At 42.2% G+C, this 21,837-nt stretch overlaps 2 protein-coding genes across 5 annotated transcripts in view; both read right to left on the bottom strand.

Annotated features, from left to right (window-relative positions):
- LOC309704879 (somatostatin receptor 3) overlaps nt 1-13,001 on the bottom strand; it is a 49,688-nt gene extending 36,687 nt beyond the window's left edge. For 2 of the 4 annotated variants that reach the window (XM_082530355.1, XM_082530353.1), the window contains exon 1: nt 12,681-13,001. The gene's annotated coding sequence lies outside the window, so the exon portion shown is untranslated. Of the gene's footprint in view, nt 1-3,131; nt 3,319-3,685; nt 3,765-12,680 lie in introns of those variants that run through there. The other 2 variants (XR_014276397.1, XM_082530354.1) reach the window with 2 other exon arrangements.
- Nucleotides 13,002-14,035: 1,034 nt separating this feature from the next.
- LOC309705173 (E3 SUMO-protein ligase ZBED1-like) lies at nt 14,036-16,170 on the bottom strand. The gene is made up of 3 exons (XM_082530802.1): nt 15,038-16,170; nt 14,590-14,740; nt 14,036-14,484 (listed from the first exon to the last, which is right to left on the bottom strand). The coding sequence occupies exons 1-3, from the start codon at nt 16,060-16,062 to the stop codon at nt 14,038-14,040; spliced, it is 1,623 nt and encodes a 540-aa protein (XP_082386928.1). The 5' UTR covers nt 16,063-16,170; the 3' UTR covers nt 14,036-14,037.
- Nucleotides 16,171-21,837: the final 5,667 nt, after the last annotated feature.

Below are 21,837 nucleotides of genomic sequence, written 5' to 3'. Positions count from 1 at the left end.
AAGGTGTAAAACTCTTATTCAAAGTTAGTCTACTGGAGCCTTCTAGTGTCCACAAAGCCATGAAAGGTTCAGGTCTGAGCAGCAGCTCAGGGACACTGTTAAAGACATGTTTAAAGAGTGTATTTGCTTTGTTTTGTTTTGTTTTTTTCTCTTGAAAGCCAAGACTGAACCTTTGAGCAGCTTGCCAAGCAGTGAACCAATCAGTTTCCCAGTAGGGAAGAGTGCAGAAAGACTGTATTATAATCAAAGGCTGGATGCTATATTAAGATATTTACCATATCTGTTTTTATAGCCTGTAACATAATGTTGGTGTATTTAGAAACACAGAGTCTTTAATATCACATATCTGTAGATCTAATTTGAGTCATCGGGTTGAATGACAGTTTTAATATATGTGAAAGGTAACTTAATCAAGAGGTAACCATAGCAACATTACAAAAGCTTTGCACAGCACATTAAAAGCACAGCAGCTAAAGGTTCAAGGTTCGTCCCTGTCTATAAAAAGCTTCATCTCCAGCGGCTGATATTCGACACCCACCACCCCCATCAGAGTCATGTATGACTCTCGGGTTAGAAACTATTCCCACAGTTTTGCATTTAACATGTATTCCCACTTCAAATAGATTTAAGGGTAGAGTTGATGGGATATTGTGATACTGGACATTTCACAGGTTTCACTGGTAACGTTAACGTGTTCTCGTGCAGATTTGCAAGAAACTGCTTGAATCACAGAGATGCACACTTTTTTTTGATTTAGGCTCATTCACTGGTTACACTACTCATTAAATCATTTTCACTTTACTCCATAACATAAACTTAAATGCATTGTGGGGTAGCTGTAACAGGTAGGGCAGGTAATCTAGGAATCAGAAAGTTGGTGGTTCAAGCCAGCTATGAAACCCAAGTTGCTCCCTATAAATTCATCTAGGCGTGCATATTAAGCACTCAATATAGAAAAAGTGCTTGTATGAATGTGTAAAAGAGACATGGTCAGTGTTGGGGAGTAACGGAATACATGTACCGCCGTTACGTATTTAAAATACAAAATATGAGTAACTGTATTCCGTTACAGTTACCGTTTAAAAAGGTGGTATTCAGAATACAGTTACTTTGTTGAAATAAATGGATTACACTGCGGTACTTTCCTGTTTCATTTTGTCGCGGGTCAGGACTGTTTGGGTTTGTTTGACAGCTACGTTCTGTTGTTCCAGGCGGCAGCGCTACGGTTGCCATGTTTACAGGGCGACGCTCTCTCTCTCTCTGCGACTGTGTGTTTCCTGGGTGAGAGAGAGCGCCTTTTCGTTGTTGTTGTTGTGCTAAGCTAACAGGCAGAATGCTACAAGCATAGCTCTAAAGAATGTAGCATCATGGCCAGTGTAGTCCGTGTTGCAGGGAGAATGGACTGCCACACACATTATGGGTCTGTGAGCGCGAGGAGGGAGAGAGAAAAAGGGGAGTGGAAAGGTTGGAGTTGTCATCGAGGAAAAACGGGAGCTGGAAGCATGTAAATATAATAATAACCACTGCAGCCAAGAAGAGAGCCTGACGAGCCCAGTTGTAAGTAAGCTATTAAGACTCGACTGTACACCGTGTTCGTGTTTTCCTCCGAAAACAATAAGTTCCGTTGGAGCAGTCTTTCAACGTCTCTCTCTGTCTCTCGCAAGAAAAGCTGACCCACACAACAAAGTAAAGCTATTTTTCGGCTATGAGCCGACAGGGACCCCGCCGTATTAGTCAGAGGTCCCTTTACTACAGCTCGGAGTCGCGGACCTTCAGTAATAGTAATAAATCACACAGCAATAGTACATTCACGTTGTTGTAAAAAGCATGATAATATATTAAGTAATCCAAAGTATTCAGAATACGTTACTGTCATTGAGTAACGTAACGGAATACGTTACAGAATACATTTTGGGGCATGTATTCTGTATTCTGTAATGGAATACATTTTAAAAGTAACCTTCCCAACACTGGACATGGTTACCAACAATATAAACCTTAGTCAATGTGGAATATGTATTTGTTGTTTGGCTTTAACGTCACTCTGGGGTCTTTGTGGTTTGCACGTTACCAATATGCTCTTGCCCTTTTGTCCTATAGAAAATGTCCATATCGGCATTCCTGAAAAGTTGTAAACCACTCCATCTTTTTCCTCTTTCCTGCACATGGACCAGAGTCAGCTGATTGTAGCGCATGTATGCAGGAAGAAAAAGGCATGGATGATAGGTTTTTTCTCCTCTTTATCCACCCATCGTATAGTTGTACGACATCCAGAAGTACATAGTTGTACCCATCGTGTAGCTATGTTGTTACTTGTGTTGCAAGTTGTTACTTGCAACACAAGTAACAACATAGTTGCAACTCTAACGTAATTACTGAATGTAGTGCAGTAACTGAAAAATGCAGTATTATTACAGAAATGTGTTAGTTTGAAATGCACTGCAACCAACATTAGTTGTTTGGATTTTTTGATTAGTCACCAGAGAGGCCGAAGCATGAAAGAAAAGTTGTTAATTTGATTGTTAATCACCAATCCTACACTCACCCATGACGTGTGGGTAAAAGAAAAGGAATACAAGCTGGAGAAATAAGCATCAGTTTGGTCATTCAAGGTGTCTCAGAGTAGAGCTGCTGCTAAGCTTCCTATATGACGTGTTTCTAGACTCCAGACATACTGAAGAGATTTTGTATCTCAGCTGACTTGGAAATGCCTTGATGTCATCACCTCTGGTGATGGGGGCCTTAGAGATAGAGATGAAGGCATTTTAGCTTAAAGTGCTGCCCCTGTGAACCAGACTCTGATAAGGAGTTGAAATGGATGGTTAAACTTGTGATATATACTTGGAACATTTGTCATTTGCTTTAAACACACACAAATGTTTCATATTGTCACTCTGAAGAAAGAAGTCCAAAAGAAACTATTAAATTTAAAAGGCACTTGTCTGAATGGAGGGCCTTTATTTGTTATTCATTTTTCATCCTGTTAAATATATGACAATCTTGTTCCGGCTTTTTCTTATGGTTACATTTCTTATGGAAACATTTTACAGGTACATTTATGATTGCTTCCAAAGTGTCTTAAATATCAAATCTTATTGGTATATATATGTATTAAAACTCAACAGCCATACCTTGCACAGCACCTGGAAAATGTTATTGGCAGCTAAATATTCCACAAGATGTTTTCATCAGAAAAGCATTTCTGTCCACCTTTCTTATGAAGCTGTCTCTCTCTACTTAAAGATTACATGCTCATGTAAATGTGAATGAGATTTAGAAAATAGGGCCATGCGTACACAAAAAGCTTTATTTCTGACACCACTAAAGCATCTAAGCTTTTGTATATAAACACAGTTTGAACTGTGAGTTTAATTTTATGCATCTTACTTCTGGAGAACATTTATTATGTATATTTCTAAATAACTAAAGATGGCATTAAATAGTTAGTCAAAAATGAGAACAGTTTTAGACATTTCCACAATTCTTTTATGGTTCTACCATAGCAGTGCTGTAGAGAAATTCCCATTAGACACAAAGTAACACTATATTTGAATTGTGCAGCCACACAGCAAAGCCATGTAGAGGCAGTTCATTTCATTTCACTGTCCATTTACTTCACAACTGTAGTATTCAATCTCACACAGTGTGTCACAATAGAAGCATCATGAGCACCATTTCAGAAGATCAGAAGTGTCACAAATGCTTTTCTTTTGTTGAAAGGGCTCGCTTTTCTTTCAAAATGCGTGATGTGGCCTTCAGAGAATCTGCAGAGGAAAAACAGACAGATCGATACCACTTCAGGGAGCGCTGAGTCTCAATAAGAGAGCAAGGAAGCATATTTTTGTAAAATGTCAAACTTTAGAGACAAAGCAATACCGGCTGAAATTACATGCAAATATGTATTTGCATTTTCTCTTATTGTTCCTTATTACAGTTACAAAAGCAGTTCAGTTTCCTCTTAAGACCAGAGAAGGCACTAGTAGGGCCTTTAGTGTCTTCAGGGATTCTGTGGCTATGCTGTGGTTTTTGTGCAATCATAATGACTCATTCAATCTAATAACATCTGGAAGGTGAAGAATACGCAGGAACCTTCGGGCTGAAAAATAAAGAAAATATTCTGTTTTGTTTAAAGGTCAGCGTTGTTTTGAGATACCAAGATTTGGTGAAGAGCTGGCGCATTTTAGAACATCGGGGATTTAGCAGTTTTGGTTAGGCTGATTATAGTATTTACATTCTCAATCCAATAATTGATCAATCAAGCCATCCATCCATTTTCTATCAGTATCAGGTAAGAGTGCAGTGGAGCTATTGTTAGTAAACATGCCCAGACCTCCCTCTCCCCCAGCCACCACCTCCAGCAATTCAAGGGGACCACCAACCTTTCCAACTCACTCTCCTCATGCCCTGGCCTGAACCCCCTCATCTGGTTCAGCCTTTGAGAGTGATAATGATACTGATACTGGTGATATATCTATACTGTCAACTCCTCATGTATATGGTAAACAGTTATCGATGATTCTGATTCTGATTTTCTCAGACACCATTCAGAGGATGCTCAATCCTCTGCTTGTTTCTGTGATATTTTCTCATAGTCACTACCCACTCTTCGTTGCCATGGATGAGTGTAAGGATGCAGATCAGCTGTCATAATCAAATCCCTGCAAAAGACCTGTACAATATCTGCATCACTGCAGACACTACACTGATCCCTTTCTCGGTCCCCACTCTCCCCCCACTCAAGAACAAGACTCCAAGATCCTTGAACTCCTCCGTTTGAGGCACTGCTGGCTGCCTGTTTAGGCGCATGCTTCTTGTTGCCCCCATTAACATTGGTGTGAGCCATAAGTCTGCTTCTTGTTTTAACGACCTCTAATCGTAAACCAGCACTGATCCTGAGTTCTTTTTTCTGACCTGCAATACCAGTGCCTATCATGGGGCGATCGTGGCTCAAGAGTTGGGCGTTCGTCTTGTAATCGGAAGGTTGCCGGTTCGAGCTCCGACAGTCTCGGTCGTTGTGTCCTTGGGCAAGACACTTCACCCGATGCCTACTGGTGGTGGTCAGAGGGCCCGGTGGCGCCAGTGTCCAGCAGCCTCGCCTCTGTCAGTGCGCCCCAGGGTGGCTGTGGCTACACTGTAGCTTGCCATCACCAATGTGTGAATGGGTGGATGATTGTGTATAGTGTAAAGCGCTTTGGGGTCCTAAGGACCAAGTAAAGCGCTATACAAATACAGACCACAGACAATTCTGGAGAAGACTGTTCAGTGCACCTTAATTGCTTGTATAAATGGACATCTCTGTTGCTGTTCACAACAACCAATGTGGTAACCATATACTAGGCTTAAAGCGTGATTTACACTTCTGTGTGAAATCCACATCGTAACTTACAGCATAACTGGAAATCCTTTTAACACTATGCTGTAACTGTTAGGATGCCTGGGTCGTTGACCCAGGGTATTTGAGTTTATTATATTATTTATACTTTTTAGTCTTTGGTTTCTTTGAGTTCTGTCTTATGGTTTATGTCTCTGTCTTCTTTAGTTGCTCTGTCTCCCCTATCACCTGTATCCCCTTGTCTAGTTCGCGTCTCTGTGTATCCTTAGTTCCTATATCCCCGTGTTCAGTCAGTGTTTGTGTCTGCCCTGGTCCCACGTCTCTGTTCCCTCTGTAGTGCCTGCATGTGAGTCTGTGTTATGTGTTTCCTGTTTTACTTTGAAGGTCTCTGTCTTATCTCAGTGTGTTCAGTTTACGCTTCCTTTTGTCTCGTCAGTTCTGATTTGCCCCAGCTGTGTTTCCCTCCTGTTACCCATTCCCTGATTGCTCCCTCTGTGTACTTAAGCCCTGTGTTTCTCTATGTCAGTGTCGCGATCTACCGTTTATTTTGCTGTGTGTTTTGCCAGTCCACCGGTGTTAGTTTATTTTGAGTTTTTTCCAGTTATGTTATGTTTGCGTTCAGCATTAAAGCTGTTTTGGATTAAGTTTGTCTCTGGAGTCTGCACCTTGGGTCCTATCCCTGTCCGCACACAGCCATGGTTATGTGGAAGGTTACTTAACAGTAACCTTCCACATAACCATACACTCTTAAAACATAAAAAAGGTTATATCGTAAATTACGACGTTGATTTCGTAGAAGTCTAAATCAGGAATAACATGGAATGATCCACCCACTTCTCACCAAACACTCTGTCATCCTTTCCACTCACCATTACGCCCCTGAACGAAATAGAGGTCATTGGTTAATGAAGACAACAGGACCAAATCATCCACGGAGACAAATTCCCGAGACCACCACCAAAACTGAAATCACCTTTCGCATTCCTCTGCTGCTGCCTGCCCTGGCAAAATCCAGCAAACATCGGGAATGAATGTCTGTGAAGGTTCTCAGTCATCCAGGTCATCATAGTCTAAGGAACTTGGAAAGAAAAGTGTCTGGACTTCTTTTAGTCGCTTGAAGACGTTTCACGTCTCATCCGAGAAGCTTCTTCAGTTCTAAGGGTCCAATTGGTGGGGAGTCTCAGATTTAAACCCTGTGGGAGTTTCCCCCCCAAAGAGGGACAAAGGACCCCCTGATGATCCTCTACCTAATCCCATGAGCCAAGGTGTGAAAGCAGGTGTGGGTCCTAATCAGCCAGGGTTTCGGGTGAGCTCATTGTGAAACCTGGCCCCACCCTATCATGTGATTTCCTGAGGTCAGATGGCCCAGGATGTGAGTGGCCGTCTGGGGAGGGAATGAATCTGACAATTCGATCCCATTTTTTTTATTTAATCTTCCAGTTATTTTTTAATTTAAACTGAAAATAATCTTGTCCATAAAATATGAAAAAAGTCCATTACTACTCACAGCTCTGAAACTTTGTCAAAGTAGATCTGCCATTCAAAGAGTTTCAGTGTATTTTAAGAACAGACAAAGTATGTACAGTCTTATAAATATAACTACTGCTATTTAAAAAAAAAAAAAAAAGATTTATCGGCCCTGTAAAACCAACTACATATGTCACTAAAACATGTTTTTTTCTTCTTTTTGTTCTTTTTGTTCTTTTTTTTGTCTACAAGTGTGACCTTATACAACTGTGTGGGACGCGTTGGTCAACATATGGGGAAAAAAGTGATGTTGTTCATAAAGTTCATGTGTGGGCTTAAAGCTGAGGATCAGAAGTGTTGGCAATCTTTTTCTGCCAATGTTCAGAACGAAATCAACATTACTTGAATAAATCAGGGACTCGTGGCTCAACATGAATATTTAACATCTTTATTTGTACCTCCTTTCCTTAGAACTCAGTAGGAAGTCTGATACCCTAAGGGTGCTGCTGCCGCCGCCTTTCTGAAGCCTAAGAGAGGGGTTATGAAGGCTTCTCCTAAGGGCTCGGGGAGTCAGACGAACTTAATAAACTCGCAGCCTGAGATCCAATTCTGGCTTTACTTTTACTGTATGCTCTGGGGACCTTTTTCTTTCTTGTGTTGGCCCTGTATATGAGGTAGATGTCAATCTCAGAAGCTGAAGGAAAAAAAAAACATTTTGTTTTTCGCATCTTTCAGCTACATGATCAAAGCCGCTTCCAGACTTGTACTTCTTTACATAAATTTCGAGGCAATTTAAAAACTTGGACTCGTGTTTCGATTTGCAGTCACATGGATTAACTGGAAGGATGCAATATGAAAGCCTGAATTTTGATCAAGTGCAGTTTGTTTGCTTATTTAAGAGACTGATGATCAGCTGAGTGTTTTACTGATTGGTTGACAAATCTATTTAACTTGTTTAAGCTAACATAGCAGATCTCTCAAGAAGGAGGAACATGGGTAGACTATAGGCTCATTATCAATGATGCAGATAAAAGGCCTGGATTTGATTTCAGGTGTGGTGCTTGCATTTGGAAGATTTTGCTGTGAACACTCGACATGCAGTCAAAGCTCTCCATGCAGGATGAAACAAGTCATCTTTAAGCTGAAAATAACAGAAAGAAAGAAAATCCATCCAAGAAAGGCTACAATAGTTGGATTGGCAAAATTTACAGTTTGGTACATCTTGAGAAAGAAAGAAACCACTGGTGAACTCAGGAATGCAAAAAGACCTGGAAGTCCACAAAAGACAACAGTGGTGGATGATCGCAGAATCATTTCTATGATAATGAACTCCTTCACAACGGCCAACCAAGTGAACATCACTCTCCAGGATGTAGTGTAGGTATATCAATATTCAAGTCTACCATAAAGAGAAGCCTGCATGTAAATATGGAGGGTTCACTGCATGCTGCAAGTCACTCATAAGCCCCAAGAATAGAAAAGCTAGATTGGACTTCTAAAAATCTAAAAACGCCAGCACAATTCTGGAAAACCATTCTTTGGAAAGATGAAACCAAGATCAACCTCTACCAGAATGATGGCAACAAAAAGTCTGGAGAAGGTGTGGAACAGCTCACGATCCAAAGCACACCACATCATCAGTGAAACATGGCGGAGCAGTGTGATGGCTTGGAAGTACATTGCTGCCAGTGGTACAGAGACACTAGTGTTTATTGATGATGAGACACAGGACAGAAGCAACCGGATAACTTCAGAACTGTTCAAAGATTCAATGTCTGCTCAAATCCAGCTAGATGCAGTCAAACTGATTGGGCATGTTTCATACTACAGATGAACAATGACCCAAAACATACAGCAAATGAAAGCCGCTGAATTAAAGGCCTGGCAGAGGATTAAAAAGGAAGAAACCCAGAATTTTCATTTAAAATTAATTTTGGTAATGTAAAGAACCAAAATTAGAAAAAAATGGCCTCTGTCCAAATATTTATGAACCAAACTGTATTTAAGCTGGACACTAAGGAAGGAGAAAAGGACTTGAATCAATTCATTAGGCAGACACATCGAACCGGAAAGGATGTGCAGTAGGTTAGGATGATCAAGGATTGAGATGGAAATGTACTAACAACTGAAGAAAGTGTGCTGACAAGGTGGAGAACTTTGAGGAGCTGATTGTAGAGAATAAGAGTCAGAGGAGGATGAATGAAGATAGTGAACCAGGAAGTGCAAACAATAAGTAAGGAGGACGTGAGGGCTGGAGTGGATGAACATACATCCAATGAAAGGTGGATTGTCCAGATGACATAGCTGTGAACGTATGGAGATGTCTAGGAGAGAAGACAGTGGACTTTTTAACCACTGAAATCAAAAAGTCCACAACAATCAGTGTAATGGTACTGATGTTTAAGAACAGGGTTGAAGTGCAGAGCTGTAGTAACTACAGAGGAATAAAGCTGATGAGCTATACCATGGGGATATGGGAAAGAGTTGTTGAAGGAGAGAGGTTCTCCTTATGAGAATTTCGGAAGGAGCTTCATTGTGTTTTTGAGGATCCAGAGAAAGTATATGATAAGGTGTCAAATGAGGAACTGTGGTGCTGCATGAGGAAGTCTGGAGTGGCAGAGAAGTATGTGAGGGTGGTGAAGGACATGTATGCATAGAGACAACGGTGAGGTAGGTGGTAGGAGTGACAGATGGGTTCAAGGTGGGGGGGATAACATCAAGTATCAGCTCTGAGCCCCTTCTTGTTGCAATGGACAGGTTGACAGATGAGGTCAGACAGAAGTCTCTGGGGAGAGTGACTGACAGATGCCATGTTGACCTGTAGTGAGAGTGGGGAGCAGGTGGAAGGGGGCCTGGAAGAGTCAGTCCAACTATAATTTCTTATGTAAAGAGTTTATTTTAAAATATGCTCATTTCATTAAAAATATACTATATTTCTTCATGACTGAACTTTTATTTAAAAGGTGCATAACCATGACAACCTTTTTTCATGACTGGAGTAAACCAGCAATGTTAAATATTTTATCTGTACATCTCTACAAGAAAGGGGAAAGAAAACCCACCACAATCTGTTTAAATGTAGTGAGATATCATAATGTTACCAGAGATAATTTACTCTCCTCTTAAAAGGCAATTCTGCCTGAAATGAGGCTGTGGATTGTGCTTGTTAGCTACCCACCTGTGGTGACTCTGTGTGTGTGTGTTTGACTCATTTGTGGGCAGATGATGGCATCAGTTTGCTATTATTTTGCAAATGCATCTCAATTAACTTCAAGGATCACATTTTCAATAAAATGAGTGTTTGACTCCTTTAGATTTGAAATGCAAAGCAAAAGAAAAAAATCAAATACCAGGAAAAGATCGAGCATTTTACATCTTGAGTGGTTTCACATGATGGAGACGTGATGCGTTTTCTACTCTTTCACAATAAATGGTGGAAATCAAGTTGGCTGGTAATCACACTCAGACTGTCATAAACACAGTAGGGAACTTCTTTTTCCTTTTTTTTTACAGGAGAAAAAGGAAAGTGTTTTCTCCCAAACGTCTTGTCAAACACTCAAACTTCACTTCACTGAGATACCGCTCTGATAATGATCTCACCAAAGATACCAGTATCATAAATGAGAGCTCCATATTTAGGTCTAAAATCCCAAAATGTGGCTGAAACAAAATGAAACAGGGTGTTTTTGTTAAGCTTGTTTATAATAATTTTTAATAGCAGTTAATTGTATTTACTAAAATGAGTGAAACACAGTAAAATGACTGGATTGTAAAGATTTTAAAAAGGAGAAATTGTATATTTTTTGCTTGTTTACATCAAGGTCTAAGGTCTGTATTTAGTTATTTAGAGTATGTACTGTATTTAGAGTTTGGTTATTGTGTTATGTAGAGTTCTTCTAAAAGCAGTAACCACACAGGAACATAGATGATGGTGAGTATAACTAGATGGGTAGATAAGTAGTTACAATCTTTTCTTTATTGATTTTTTTTTATCCAAAAATGCTAAAAAGTTCTTAAATGCAATATTAGCTTTCGTTTTCCTTGTTCTTCCATTATAGTAAAAACATCTGTGTTTGCCCTTAAACTATAGAAATGCATATTGTAATGTATTTTTAATCTATTTTTTAGCTGAACAAAAGCATAAATAACTGGCCGGTTAATCAGAAATACACACAAGCTGCAGGACTAAAATATATGTATGTAAATGAGAGTACAGAGCAAGCAAAGAGATGCGGCTGTTATGAGAATCTCATCTGCGTTTCCTAACAAAGTGCCTTTGAAAGAAGTCACTAAAGCTGCCTGAAGGATTCAGAAGCCGACTGCCCTTTTGTTACACAGTACCTGTGCAAAATCATGGATAAACCCAGGAAACAGAATGAGTAGCTCATTAAAATGCATTTGCCTGCAGGAGAGAAGACCATTGCATGGAAATGGCTGCAGCCAAATGCTCCCAACAGGTGACGACTGGACTCTCAATGAGATAAACTAGATGTAGAAAATGACCTTTAGTATAAGACCATAACAGAAAATGTAAAATATTGGGAATTTTGGACTAAATATGCTACTAGTGCCTAAAAGAAGTAACTCATTATGTTTCTGCCTCATTTCATTGTCAAATATAGATGCCTCTCACTTATATTTGACAGTGAGGAGCAGTTTGCACTGAATGTGAACTACCTCAGAAAAGCACAGAATCCCTTTTTAAACAAGAATCGCTGTAAGATACAGAGATTTTAATCTTTTTTTTCTTTTCATGATACCAAATAAGCTTAAATATGCAAGGTATTTGTGAAGTAATACATCGCTCACAAGTAGTTCTTCCATCTCCCCTGCAATATTGAAATACATCCTGATCAAACCATTTTTTTAAAAAGGACTTTTTCACTGGATGCTGTTGGCAGTGGTGAGAGCCAGCTGCGTAGGCTAAGCTTAAATTAGGTTTAAATGAAGCTTTACTGCATAAAGTCCTTCGAGTGCACAAAAGACACAAAGATGCACAAAAAGACTACACACAAAAACTCAGAATAGCTAAAAATACAAAATAAACCACAGGGGGGAAAAAACTAATGACCTAAACTACAGAAAAAAATAAAACTATCAGAGAGAGCACAGAAAGAGACTAAAAGAATTAACAACTGCAGGATCAAAGAAACTGGCCACAAAAACAAATAAAACTACTAAAAGCATCACCAAAATTAATTTTAAAAAAGATTAACAAAAACACTAAAAACAAAATAAGAACCACACAAACAAAAACTGACCACAAGCATGTGACTAGAAATACCACAAAAAATCATTATAGAATCATCAAAGAAGGCAAAAATAACTCACAAACAGCTCAAAAATACAATTAAAGAGATGCAAAAATTTCTAAAAGAGACACACAATCCAAAGAAAACTAAAACCAGCAGAGGAAGAAGAAAATGGCCACAGCCTTCACAATCATTCCATGACTCATTCAGTCTGGGGAGGGGGGGGGTCAGCCTTCTCAGTGGGGTGGGTACCTTTTACATGTGTGTACGGAGGGGGTGCTTTTGTCTCACAATCTGCCCATGGCTGCTGTAGCTGAAAGGTTTCCGACTGTAGTAGAATCTTTAAAGTTGCTGATTTGGCATTTATTGCAGTGAAAAAATGGTCTAAATATTAAAAAGCGTGCAGTTTGTTGTGTGAAGAATTTGTGCCTTTAATTTTAATTCATTCAGAACTTCCTAAACATGTCTGTAAGGGTTATTTAAAAGCATTTAACGGAAAACTCTCGTTAACCATAAATCATCTGAATGTACAGGTGAGCTAACAGATCATCATCAGCTGTCCGCACTCATTCACAGCAAACATCCATTAGTATGAACCGGTCAGGTTTACAACAGATACCCAAACTTACCTTAAAGCTGAGACTTCTCCGCACCTTCAGGACCAGACTTTTACCGGGGCTTTGCTGGATTTATCGGTGAAACAACGCGAGAAGAGCCGCTGCACTTTGCCTCCGTCGGGATGAGTTCCAGTGGCATCTCCAGCAGAGAAGCAGCCCGCTGCGCTCCTCCGTCCGCCTCCTTCTCACTTCTCCCTCCGTCTGCTCCGGACAGACTGATGCACTCAGAGTCCCCACCGCAACATTATGAACAGCGCAGGTCGCACGGTCTCTAGCTTGTAACTAGGTAACAGCTCTGCTGCCGCACACAGTCAAATAGGAGGTGTTAAAATCCTTTGGTGTGTGCGTGTGTGTGTCGTTCCCGTGTGTGCACACTCTGTGAATGTGACTGTAGTAGCGCAGGTATCATTTCAAAGCCTAAAGAACCATTAAAAAGAGCAGGTGTGGTCTATGATACTTTAAATTAAACACTTTAGCTAGAAAGCTGCCAGTCGGGCATATAAGTACCTCCCTCTACTCTAAATAACAGTCAGCCTGCACTCTGAAAATTGAGGACCTTACAGAAAAGATGACATAACGGGAGATATGTCTTATCATCCCCCAAAATATCACAAAGAACATAAAAGAAGGCAGGAAAAAGCCATAAGAAATGACAAGTACAACACAAAACTATACAGAATGATGAAAAACAGAAAAGCGGATTTAAGAAATCAAAATCAAAAAGAGTAAAAAGATTAAAATTACAAAAATCCAGAGGAATGAACATCAGAATTAGGGCTGGGAATCGTCACTGATTTCTAGAATCGATTCGATTCCGATTCACAAGGTCGGGAATCGATTCGATCCACGATTCGATTCAATTCGATTCGATTCGATTTTGAATCAGTCCGAAATATTATTATATGAACCATAATATATATAAAATTATGATAATTCACCTTGTATATGTACTGTCAAAAGAACCCTCTAAGCCTTGTGAATGAATTACATAAATTTCAAAATTAAGAACAGATACTAAAGCAGTTAAATAATGTAATTTTTAATTAACATTAGTATATATATTTTTTCATACATACATTTCAAGTGGATCAGGGATCCAGTGCAAATAGAACACATCTTTTGTAAACATCAGTAAAACCTCAGAGAAATAGTTTTGCTGTTAGTGTCTCACACAGCTTTTCTGAAATCCACTATTGTGTTTTGGAGACACACAGTATAACACAGCATGTACAAGTGAACTGACAGAAACTGACCGATCAGAAAATGAAAAACTGCCTTTTAAAATACTTCAAAAAATGAAAACATATTGAACAGTATTGTAAAACCTCTGTGAAACTAATGCAATTTAGCCTTATTTTTAACTACCCTCTCACTTCTTTGAGACTGTAAGGTTTTTCTGCAAGAAGAGAAGCTGGTCTACATGTTGTGGAGTCAGGCAGCTCCTTTGTGCGGTAACAATGTCACCAGCAGTTGAAAACACTCGTTCAGAAGGAACACTGGTCCCAGGTATGGAAAGATACTGCTTTGCTTGTAGAGCCAAGAGAGGATACTCCCTTTCATGGTCCCTCCACCAGATCAAAGGATCCTCAGAAAGTGCAACAGGCTCAACGTCCCTGTATCGATTCACTTCTTCCTTTGCCTTCTGAGTTGGTGTTTTCTGTGGTGCTGTGGTTTTTGTTGAGTAGGCTGGCCCAAGGAGAAAAATTAATGCAGAGTCCTTTGACCTCTTAATTGGAGGGGCATAATCCACTTCATCAACACCACCAAGAGAGATGTCAGGGACAGTTTCCTCAGATGTGTCACCATCAGACTGTCGCTGTAGAAAAATGAAAACTTAATTAATAAAGAAATTACTATTTATATTCTAACTCGAGTAGTGCAAAAAAACCAATAATTTTTTGTTTTTGTTTCTGTAACTCACAATAGCTGTGTCCACGTTCTCCAAACCTGCTGCTTCCAACACCAACTGAGAGAATGTGTTGTTACAGGTCTCTTTGGACAAGAATGGCAGGGCCTTAAAGCGAGGATCTAATGCTGATGCAATGTAGAGCTTGTCCTTTAGGGCCACATATCTTGAAAAGAGATTTTGCACATTTAACTCAGTTTATTATGTTGGATATACATGTGCATGGTTACATACACTCATGCAAGATCAGAAACATTAATATACGACTTTGTTTCCATAATTTATATATAAACATCTATAGATAGATAGATATAAAATCAAAAGGCCTATTACTAGACAAGAGGGCTTAACTAACATTTTTATAATATATAGATTTTTTCACTATAATAAGAATTTTCATGTAATACATGCATCCATACAGTTACACTCATTCATGACATATACACACAATTCATAAACATACCTTGACTTCAAGTTGTCGTATACAGCAGTCTTGAGGTCTTTAATCAGTGAGGAGTCATGAGAGACACTGATCATCTTCTCCAGCAGCTGTGCATGCAGAGGTGCAATGATGGAAAGGGTCGGGGACTTTTCTTCAGACATAACCAGTGTGGCTGCTTTCAGCGGCTTCAAAGCTTTCACTATATCTTCTCCATCAGTTATGTCAGCCTCTGTAAGACTACAGAGATTACTGTCACTTCTCCTCACTTCAGGTGAGAGTAGAGCTGCAGAGATTGCTGGTTGTTGCTCTAGGAAGCGTTCCAGCATCTCCAATGTGCTGTTCCATCTGGTCACCCCATCAGTCACCAGCTTATGGGCAGGTAGATTCAGTATCTTTTGCTTCTCTTTAAGCTTGCGACTTGCAACAGTGCTGCGATGAAAAAAGGATGCTATGCGTCTCACTCGGCCAAGCAGCTGAGCAACAGCTGGAACTTTCAGTCCTGCTTGTGAAGCTAAATTGAGTGTGTGGGCAAAACAACCAATGTGCAACCAGCCCGTTATTTCTACAGCTCGCACCATATTTGCAGCATTGTCAGTTACGATGACTGGATTTTTGTTTGTAAGCTCCCATTCTTCGATTGCTTTGAACATAATTTCAGATAAATTAGCTGCTGTGTGGCTTGCTTCGGTGGTTCTTGTCTGTAAGACATGAGACACGAGTCTCCACTCCTGGTCGATATGGTGTGAGGTGATAGTCAGGTAGTTATCTGTTGCTCTGGATGTCCAGCTGTCACAGGTTATAGCGACTCTCTCTGCTGACTTGAGTGAGGCTGTAACATCGTGTTTCACTTTTTCATACATGTTTGGGATTACCACTTCACTCAAATGTTTGCGTGATGGTAAAACATAGCGTGGTTCTAGCGTATTAATGAGGTTTTGGAAGCCATCATTTTCAACAACGCTGTACGGACGTATATCTTTACATATGAAAGTTGCCACAGACTGGGTTATTTTTTGGGCACGTGGAGAAGTGGATGCCAACTTCATTGCAAATGCCTTTTCGAGTGAGCGTTGCTTGGTGTCGGCCGTTTTTGCTAGCGGGATATCTGGATGATGCCTCGTTAAATGATTTCTGAGATTTGTGGTATTTCCACAGTGCTTTACCTCCATTTTGCACATCTTACAGATGTCATCCAGGGAAGGACGGATGTTGTTTTGCTGTGCTGTATTTTAATGTGAAGTGTACATATTTATTTTTTATATTGCATGCATTGGTTATATTTTTGTGCAGTGTTTTATTTAGTTTGCATGTTTTAGTTGCCGGCAAATTGTCCTGGAGAGACTCCGCCTTTCCCCATTTTTACTAATTGGACACACCTGAGAGGAAAGGGAGTGTAATTTACAGAGTGCTGAGTGACACATAAGAGGGTTGGAGCTTGGCGTTCCACGGAGAACGGACAGTACCAGCGCACAGGGCACCAGCGCAGAGGGCACCAGTGCAGAGAGTGACAGTACCAGCGGGGAGAGCGGAGACAGCACCAGCGGAAGGCACGGGACGGCTGTGTGGCTTTGCAGTTTTTAAGAAGCGGCGGGCGGAGTTGAGAGCTCTGCCCACCCGGGGTAAGTCTTTGACTTATCCCTTTTATTGAATAAAAACTGCCGGAAGAATAGTGACTGCCGCTCCTCCCTTTCTCTAGCATATCAAGACGCGAATGCGGAAAGGAAGGAGAGGACTCCGCTGGGTTTCCCTTTTACTTCGCTGGATTTCTTAACTCCCTGGGACTTTTATGCTGTGGTGGATTCCACTGGACTTTTAATGTTGTGTTTTATTGATTTTTATTGTGTTATCCCTTGGCCAAGGTTGTTTTAATTTATCTTACATTTTTAACTATTTAAATATAATAAATTATATTTTTAATCTTACAGTTTAAATTGTGTGTTTCCCTTGGCGGCTCCACTGCTCTGCCCGTTTTTAGGAAGGTCTCCTTCCTTTTAAAAACACAAAACATCTTGGAAATAAAATCAGCCTTTCCGCTCCGTTACATAATTGGCGTTGTCGACAGGATACGGAGCCAAGAGCAGTTGGGTTAGCCAGGGGAATAGCAAATATGATGATGCCTGTATATCCCGGAGCCCCGTGGCTGCCAAAGTTTAAAGGGCCTGATCAGGATGTGCAATATCAGGAGTGGAAGGAGCAGATGCGGGGGCTGCTGGGATCTCAGGACTTGCCTGAAGTGAGGAAAGTTGCTATTGTGTTGGGAGCGCTAGCAGGTGAGGCTAAACGTCAGGTTAGTGTTCTTGAAACCAGTGAAAGAGACCAAGTACAAAAAATCTTTTCTTTTTTAGACTCTTTATATGGTGATCGTGTCCCCACCCCAGTTCTTAGGTCACAGTTTTTTAGTTGTACTCAGAACTCAAGTGAAACCGTATCTTCATTTATCTTGCGGTTAAGAGAATTATACTGTAGGTTGCGAAAGCATGATCCAGATAATGTCCCCTCTGATGCAGCCCTGCGAGATCAATTGTTGCTAGGATTGCGGGAGGGCCCTGTAAGTCAGGCACTGAAGGTCTATGTGCGGCGTAATCCAGACCAAGATTTTGCTGCCATACGCCAGGAGGCACTGCTCCTAGACTCAGAACATGTACAGCCCCAGTCTGAGGTAACCTGCCTGTCTGTAAATAAGTCTCATGCTCCTTTTAAGGTTGAACAGAAAGAAGATTGGAGGCAGGTGTTAAAACAGGAGATACTGGAGGATGTTAAGGCACAAATTGAAGGATTGGCACAAGAGCTAGTAAGGGAAATTAGAGGCTCCACTCAGCCAGCTGTAGCTACTCTTCCGCCTGCACCTCAGTTTAGGAGAAGACCGCGACAATCAAATGCTAGCTGGGATGCACAAGGTCGGCCTATCTGTCGGAGGTGTAAACAAGCAGGACATATAGCTAGGTTTTGCCAGACCTCCATGTCTTCCCAGCCAAGTTTAAACTAGACGACCCTGCTGCTGAGGTCCGAGGGGCGGGGTTTTTTGGTTCACCTAAGGAATTAAGGGCCACAGAAACATTTATTGGGCAGTGTCCAACAGTGAAGATAGTGATCGAAGGGGTGGAGCTTCAAGGCTTGTTGGATACCGGGTCACAAGTGACTTTGATACAGGAGAGTCTGTTTAATGAGTATTTTTCCCAGGCTAGGCTTGAGAAAACTCCAACCGCCTTTAGGCTGAGAGCCGCCAATGGTCTGGAAATTCCCTATACCACCTATGCTGTCCTGGACATGGAAATAGAAGGTGTTAAGGTTCCTGGACGCGGGGTTGTGGTGGTAAAAGATGACCATTGCACTCACCCACTGATTATTGGTATGAATGTTGTGACTGCCTGTTGGAATGTATTTAAGTGGCCAGAAAAGACTACTCCTGCCCCACAGCAGTTAACGAATCAACAGGCCTGGAGGACTGCCTTCGCAACATGCAGACGGATAGAAGCAAGTACAGTGGAGGACGGAATGGTGGGGTATGTACGGCTAGCTGGCCGACGCAAAATTAAAGTTCCCCCGAGGAGTGAAATAATGGTGTGGGGCCGGACTCAGACGGGTCCGCAAGGAACAGATTATTGTGCCTTGGTGGAGGCACTGCCTGAAACCCCTGATGTGGGGGTGGCGAGAACCCTTGTCATGGTAAGGGCCGGGAGAGTGCCAGTGAGGATTTGTAACCCACACCCCTATCCTCTTTTTATAGGTCGCTACCAGAAACTGGGAAAGCTATCCTGCGTGGATGAAGCTGACGTACATGGCTCACAGGACCTGAGCCTGTCCCTTGGGACGGACGGTGTGGTGGAGGTGGCTCTGGTCGATAGTGGCGCCCCCACGGAGGAGGAGAGATTACCTGAGGAGATGAATAAACTGATTGAAAGACCTGACCTGTCTGAACTGCAACAGGACGAGCTACGTGCTTTATTGCTTAAATGGGAGAAGGTGTTCTCTAAAGATGACGAAGATTTCGGGAGGACTGACCTGGTGCATCATTGTATCCCCACAGGTGATGCAGCTCCCATTAGAGAGAGGTATCGTCCTTTGCCCCCCGCAATGTATAAGGAAATGAGGAGTCTCTTGGTAGATATGATGGCAAAGGGAGTTATCCGGGAAAGCTGTAGCCCATGGGCTGCACCCATTGTTTTGGTGAGAAAAAAGGATGGCGCCTGGAGGTTCTGTGTGGACTACAGAAAATTGAATGCGGTGACGCATAAAGATGCTTTCCCCTTGCCACGAATAGAAGAGACATTGACAAGCCTTACTCGAGCGAAGTGGTTTTCCACCCTGGACTTAGCCAGTGGATACTGGCAGGTCCAAATGGACCCGATGGACAGAGAAAAGACTGCTTTTACGACCCCAGTTGGGTTGTTTGAGTTCGAGCGGATGCCGTTTGGTCTGTGCAATGCACCCGCTACATTTCAGCGCCTGATGCAGCACTGTTTGAGTGGACAGATTGCCGAGTCTTTATTGGTGTACTTAGACGACATTATCATTTATTCACCTGACTTTTCGTCTCATTTACAGCATCTAGATGAAGTGTTTCAGAGGCTGTGGCGTCATGGGTTGAAGTTACAGCCGAACAAGTGCGAGTTCCTGCAACAAGAGGTGAAATTTCTGGGGCATGTAGTGGATAAGTATGGTGTAAGACCAGACCTGGATAAGATTTCTGCGGTGATGGATTGGCCGGTCCCTGATACCATCAGACAGGTCAGATCCTTTTTGGGCCTGGCTGGTTACTACAGACGTTTTGTGTCCGGTTTTGCTCAAATCGCACGCCCTTTAAATGCATTATTGACAGGGGTCCCTGTGAACAAGAGAACAGACTGTCGTAAAGTACAGTGGTCCCCAGAATGTCAAACGGCATTTGAGGCCCTCAAAGCAGCTTTAACGCAGGCACCTGTTTTGGCATACGCAGATTACTCTCTTCCCTTTATTGTGTATACAGATGCCAGTGGCCGCGGGCTGGGAGCCGTTCTGGCGCAGGTTCAAGAGGGCCAAGAAAGGGTAATAGCGTACGCCAGCAGAAGTTTACACCACACGGAACGGAATGACGCAAACTATAGTTCTTTCAAGTTGGAGCTGTTAGCCCTTAAGTGGGCGGTTACCGAAAAGTTTAAAGACTATCTGACTGGTGCACGATTCGTTGTGTATACTGATAATAACCCTGTGGCCCATTTACAGACTGCTCGCTTGGGCGCAGTAGAACAACGTTGGGTTGCCCAGCTGGCCTCTTTCGACTACGAGATCAAGTATCGTTCGGGTAAGAGCAATATTAATGCTGATGCCCTTTCTCGACTCCCCACTGTCCCAGCAGAGCACCTGGAGGGGGCTGGATCAGAGCGTGGAGTCACTTCAGCAGCCATTGAATTGACCTGTGAGGTAGAGGGGAGTGACTGGGCAGAAGCACAAGTTCACGATCCGGATATTCAAGTGGTAAAACAACTTCTGGAAGCTCAGGTCGCACCTACAAAGTCAGAACGTCAGGCATTGTCGCATGGTGTGCGGCGACTCCTACAGCAGCAAAAAAGACTTTTCATTAAAGACGGAGTATTGTGCCGTAAAGTGTCGGACGAATATACCCAGGAGACTCGTCATCAAGTTGTGTGTCCTAGTTCCAGGTGCCATGAGGTGTGGCGGAAGATCCATGAGGCTGCTGCCCATGCGGGGGTAGATCGAACCCTCTCTCGGATACGGCAGCGGTTCTACTGGGTTAACATGGAAGCGCAGGTACGTCAGTTTCATCTGGGTTGTGTCCCCTGTAGTCTACAAAAGGAGAGGGTAGAACCTAGGGCTCCACTGCACCCTATTTCAGTCTCATACCCTTTGGAGGTTGTAGGCATGGATTTTCTGTCCTTAGGCCGACCAACTGACACTTATCAAAACATACTTGTGGTGACTGATCTGTTTACGCGGTTCGCTTGGGCTATCCCTACAATAAACCAAACAGCAGAGGCTACAGTAAAGGCTTTGTGGAAGTATGTGATACAGCCGTTTGGTTGCCCAGGCCGACTCCACTCCGACCGTGGGTCTAATTTCGAATCTGCATTAATGAAACAGCTTTGTGATACCTATGGTATAGCCAAAAGCCGTACGACACCTTACCACCCTGCAGGGAATGGTAGTGTAGAACGTTTCAATCAGACCCTATTGAACATGCTCCGCTCCCTAGAATCAGTTAGGCAGAGCCAGTGGGTAGGAAATCTGCCGGAACTCGTTCATGCTTATAATAATACTATCCATAGTTCCACAGGTTATGCGCCTGCCTATTTGATGTTTGGTCGACACTTGCGACTTCCTGTGGACGTGGTGTTAGGCGTGGCCCCCCAGCAGGCGAGGCAGGATGTAAGTGAGTGGGTGTATTCTCATCATCAGAAACTCTCCCTAGCTTACCGTTTGGCTGGGCAGAGGATGTATAGTGCGGCCTCCCAACACAAAAGCCAGTATGAGAAAAGAGGCTGTACCCTCCCATTGTTGCCCGGAGAGAGAGTCTGGGTACGTGACCGAAACAGACAGGGCAAAGGAAAACTGTGCTCCTGGTGGTCTCCTGAGCCATATGTGGTGTTGGAACAGGTGGGAGATACGGGCTTAGTGTATAAGGTCAAACCAGAAAAGGGGGGTAATATACAAACTTTACATAGGAATGCCTTAAAAGTGTGCATTGCTCCTCAAACAGACTTTACCCCTCCTACGGAGGAGCCGACCACAGGCCCTTCGGATTTCCCAGCGCCAGTGTTTTATGGATTTTTACCCCTTACTGACTGTGTGTCACCTCACCAGAGTGATTCAGGTATGTCCCTTAG

Source organism: Aulonocara stuartgranti, assembly GCF_965226115.1.
Source record: "Aulonocara stuartgranti genome assembly, chromosome: 4".
Taxonomy (NCBI): Eukaryota; Metazoa; Chordata; class Actinopteri; order Cichliformes; family Cichlidae; genus Aulonocara; species Aulonocara stuartgranti.
The sequence above is the reverse complement of the archived record's forward strand: the minus strand, read 5'-3'. Positions and strand labels throughout refer to the sequence as shown.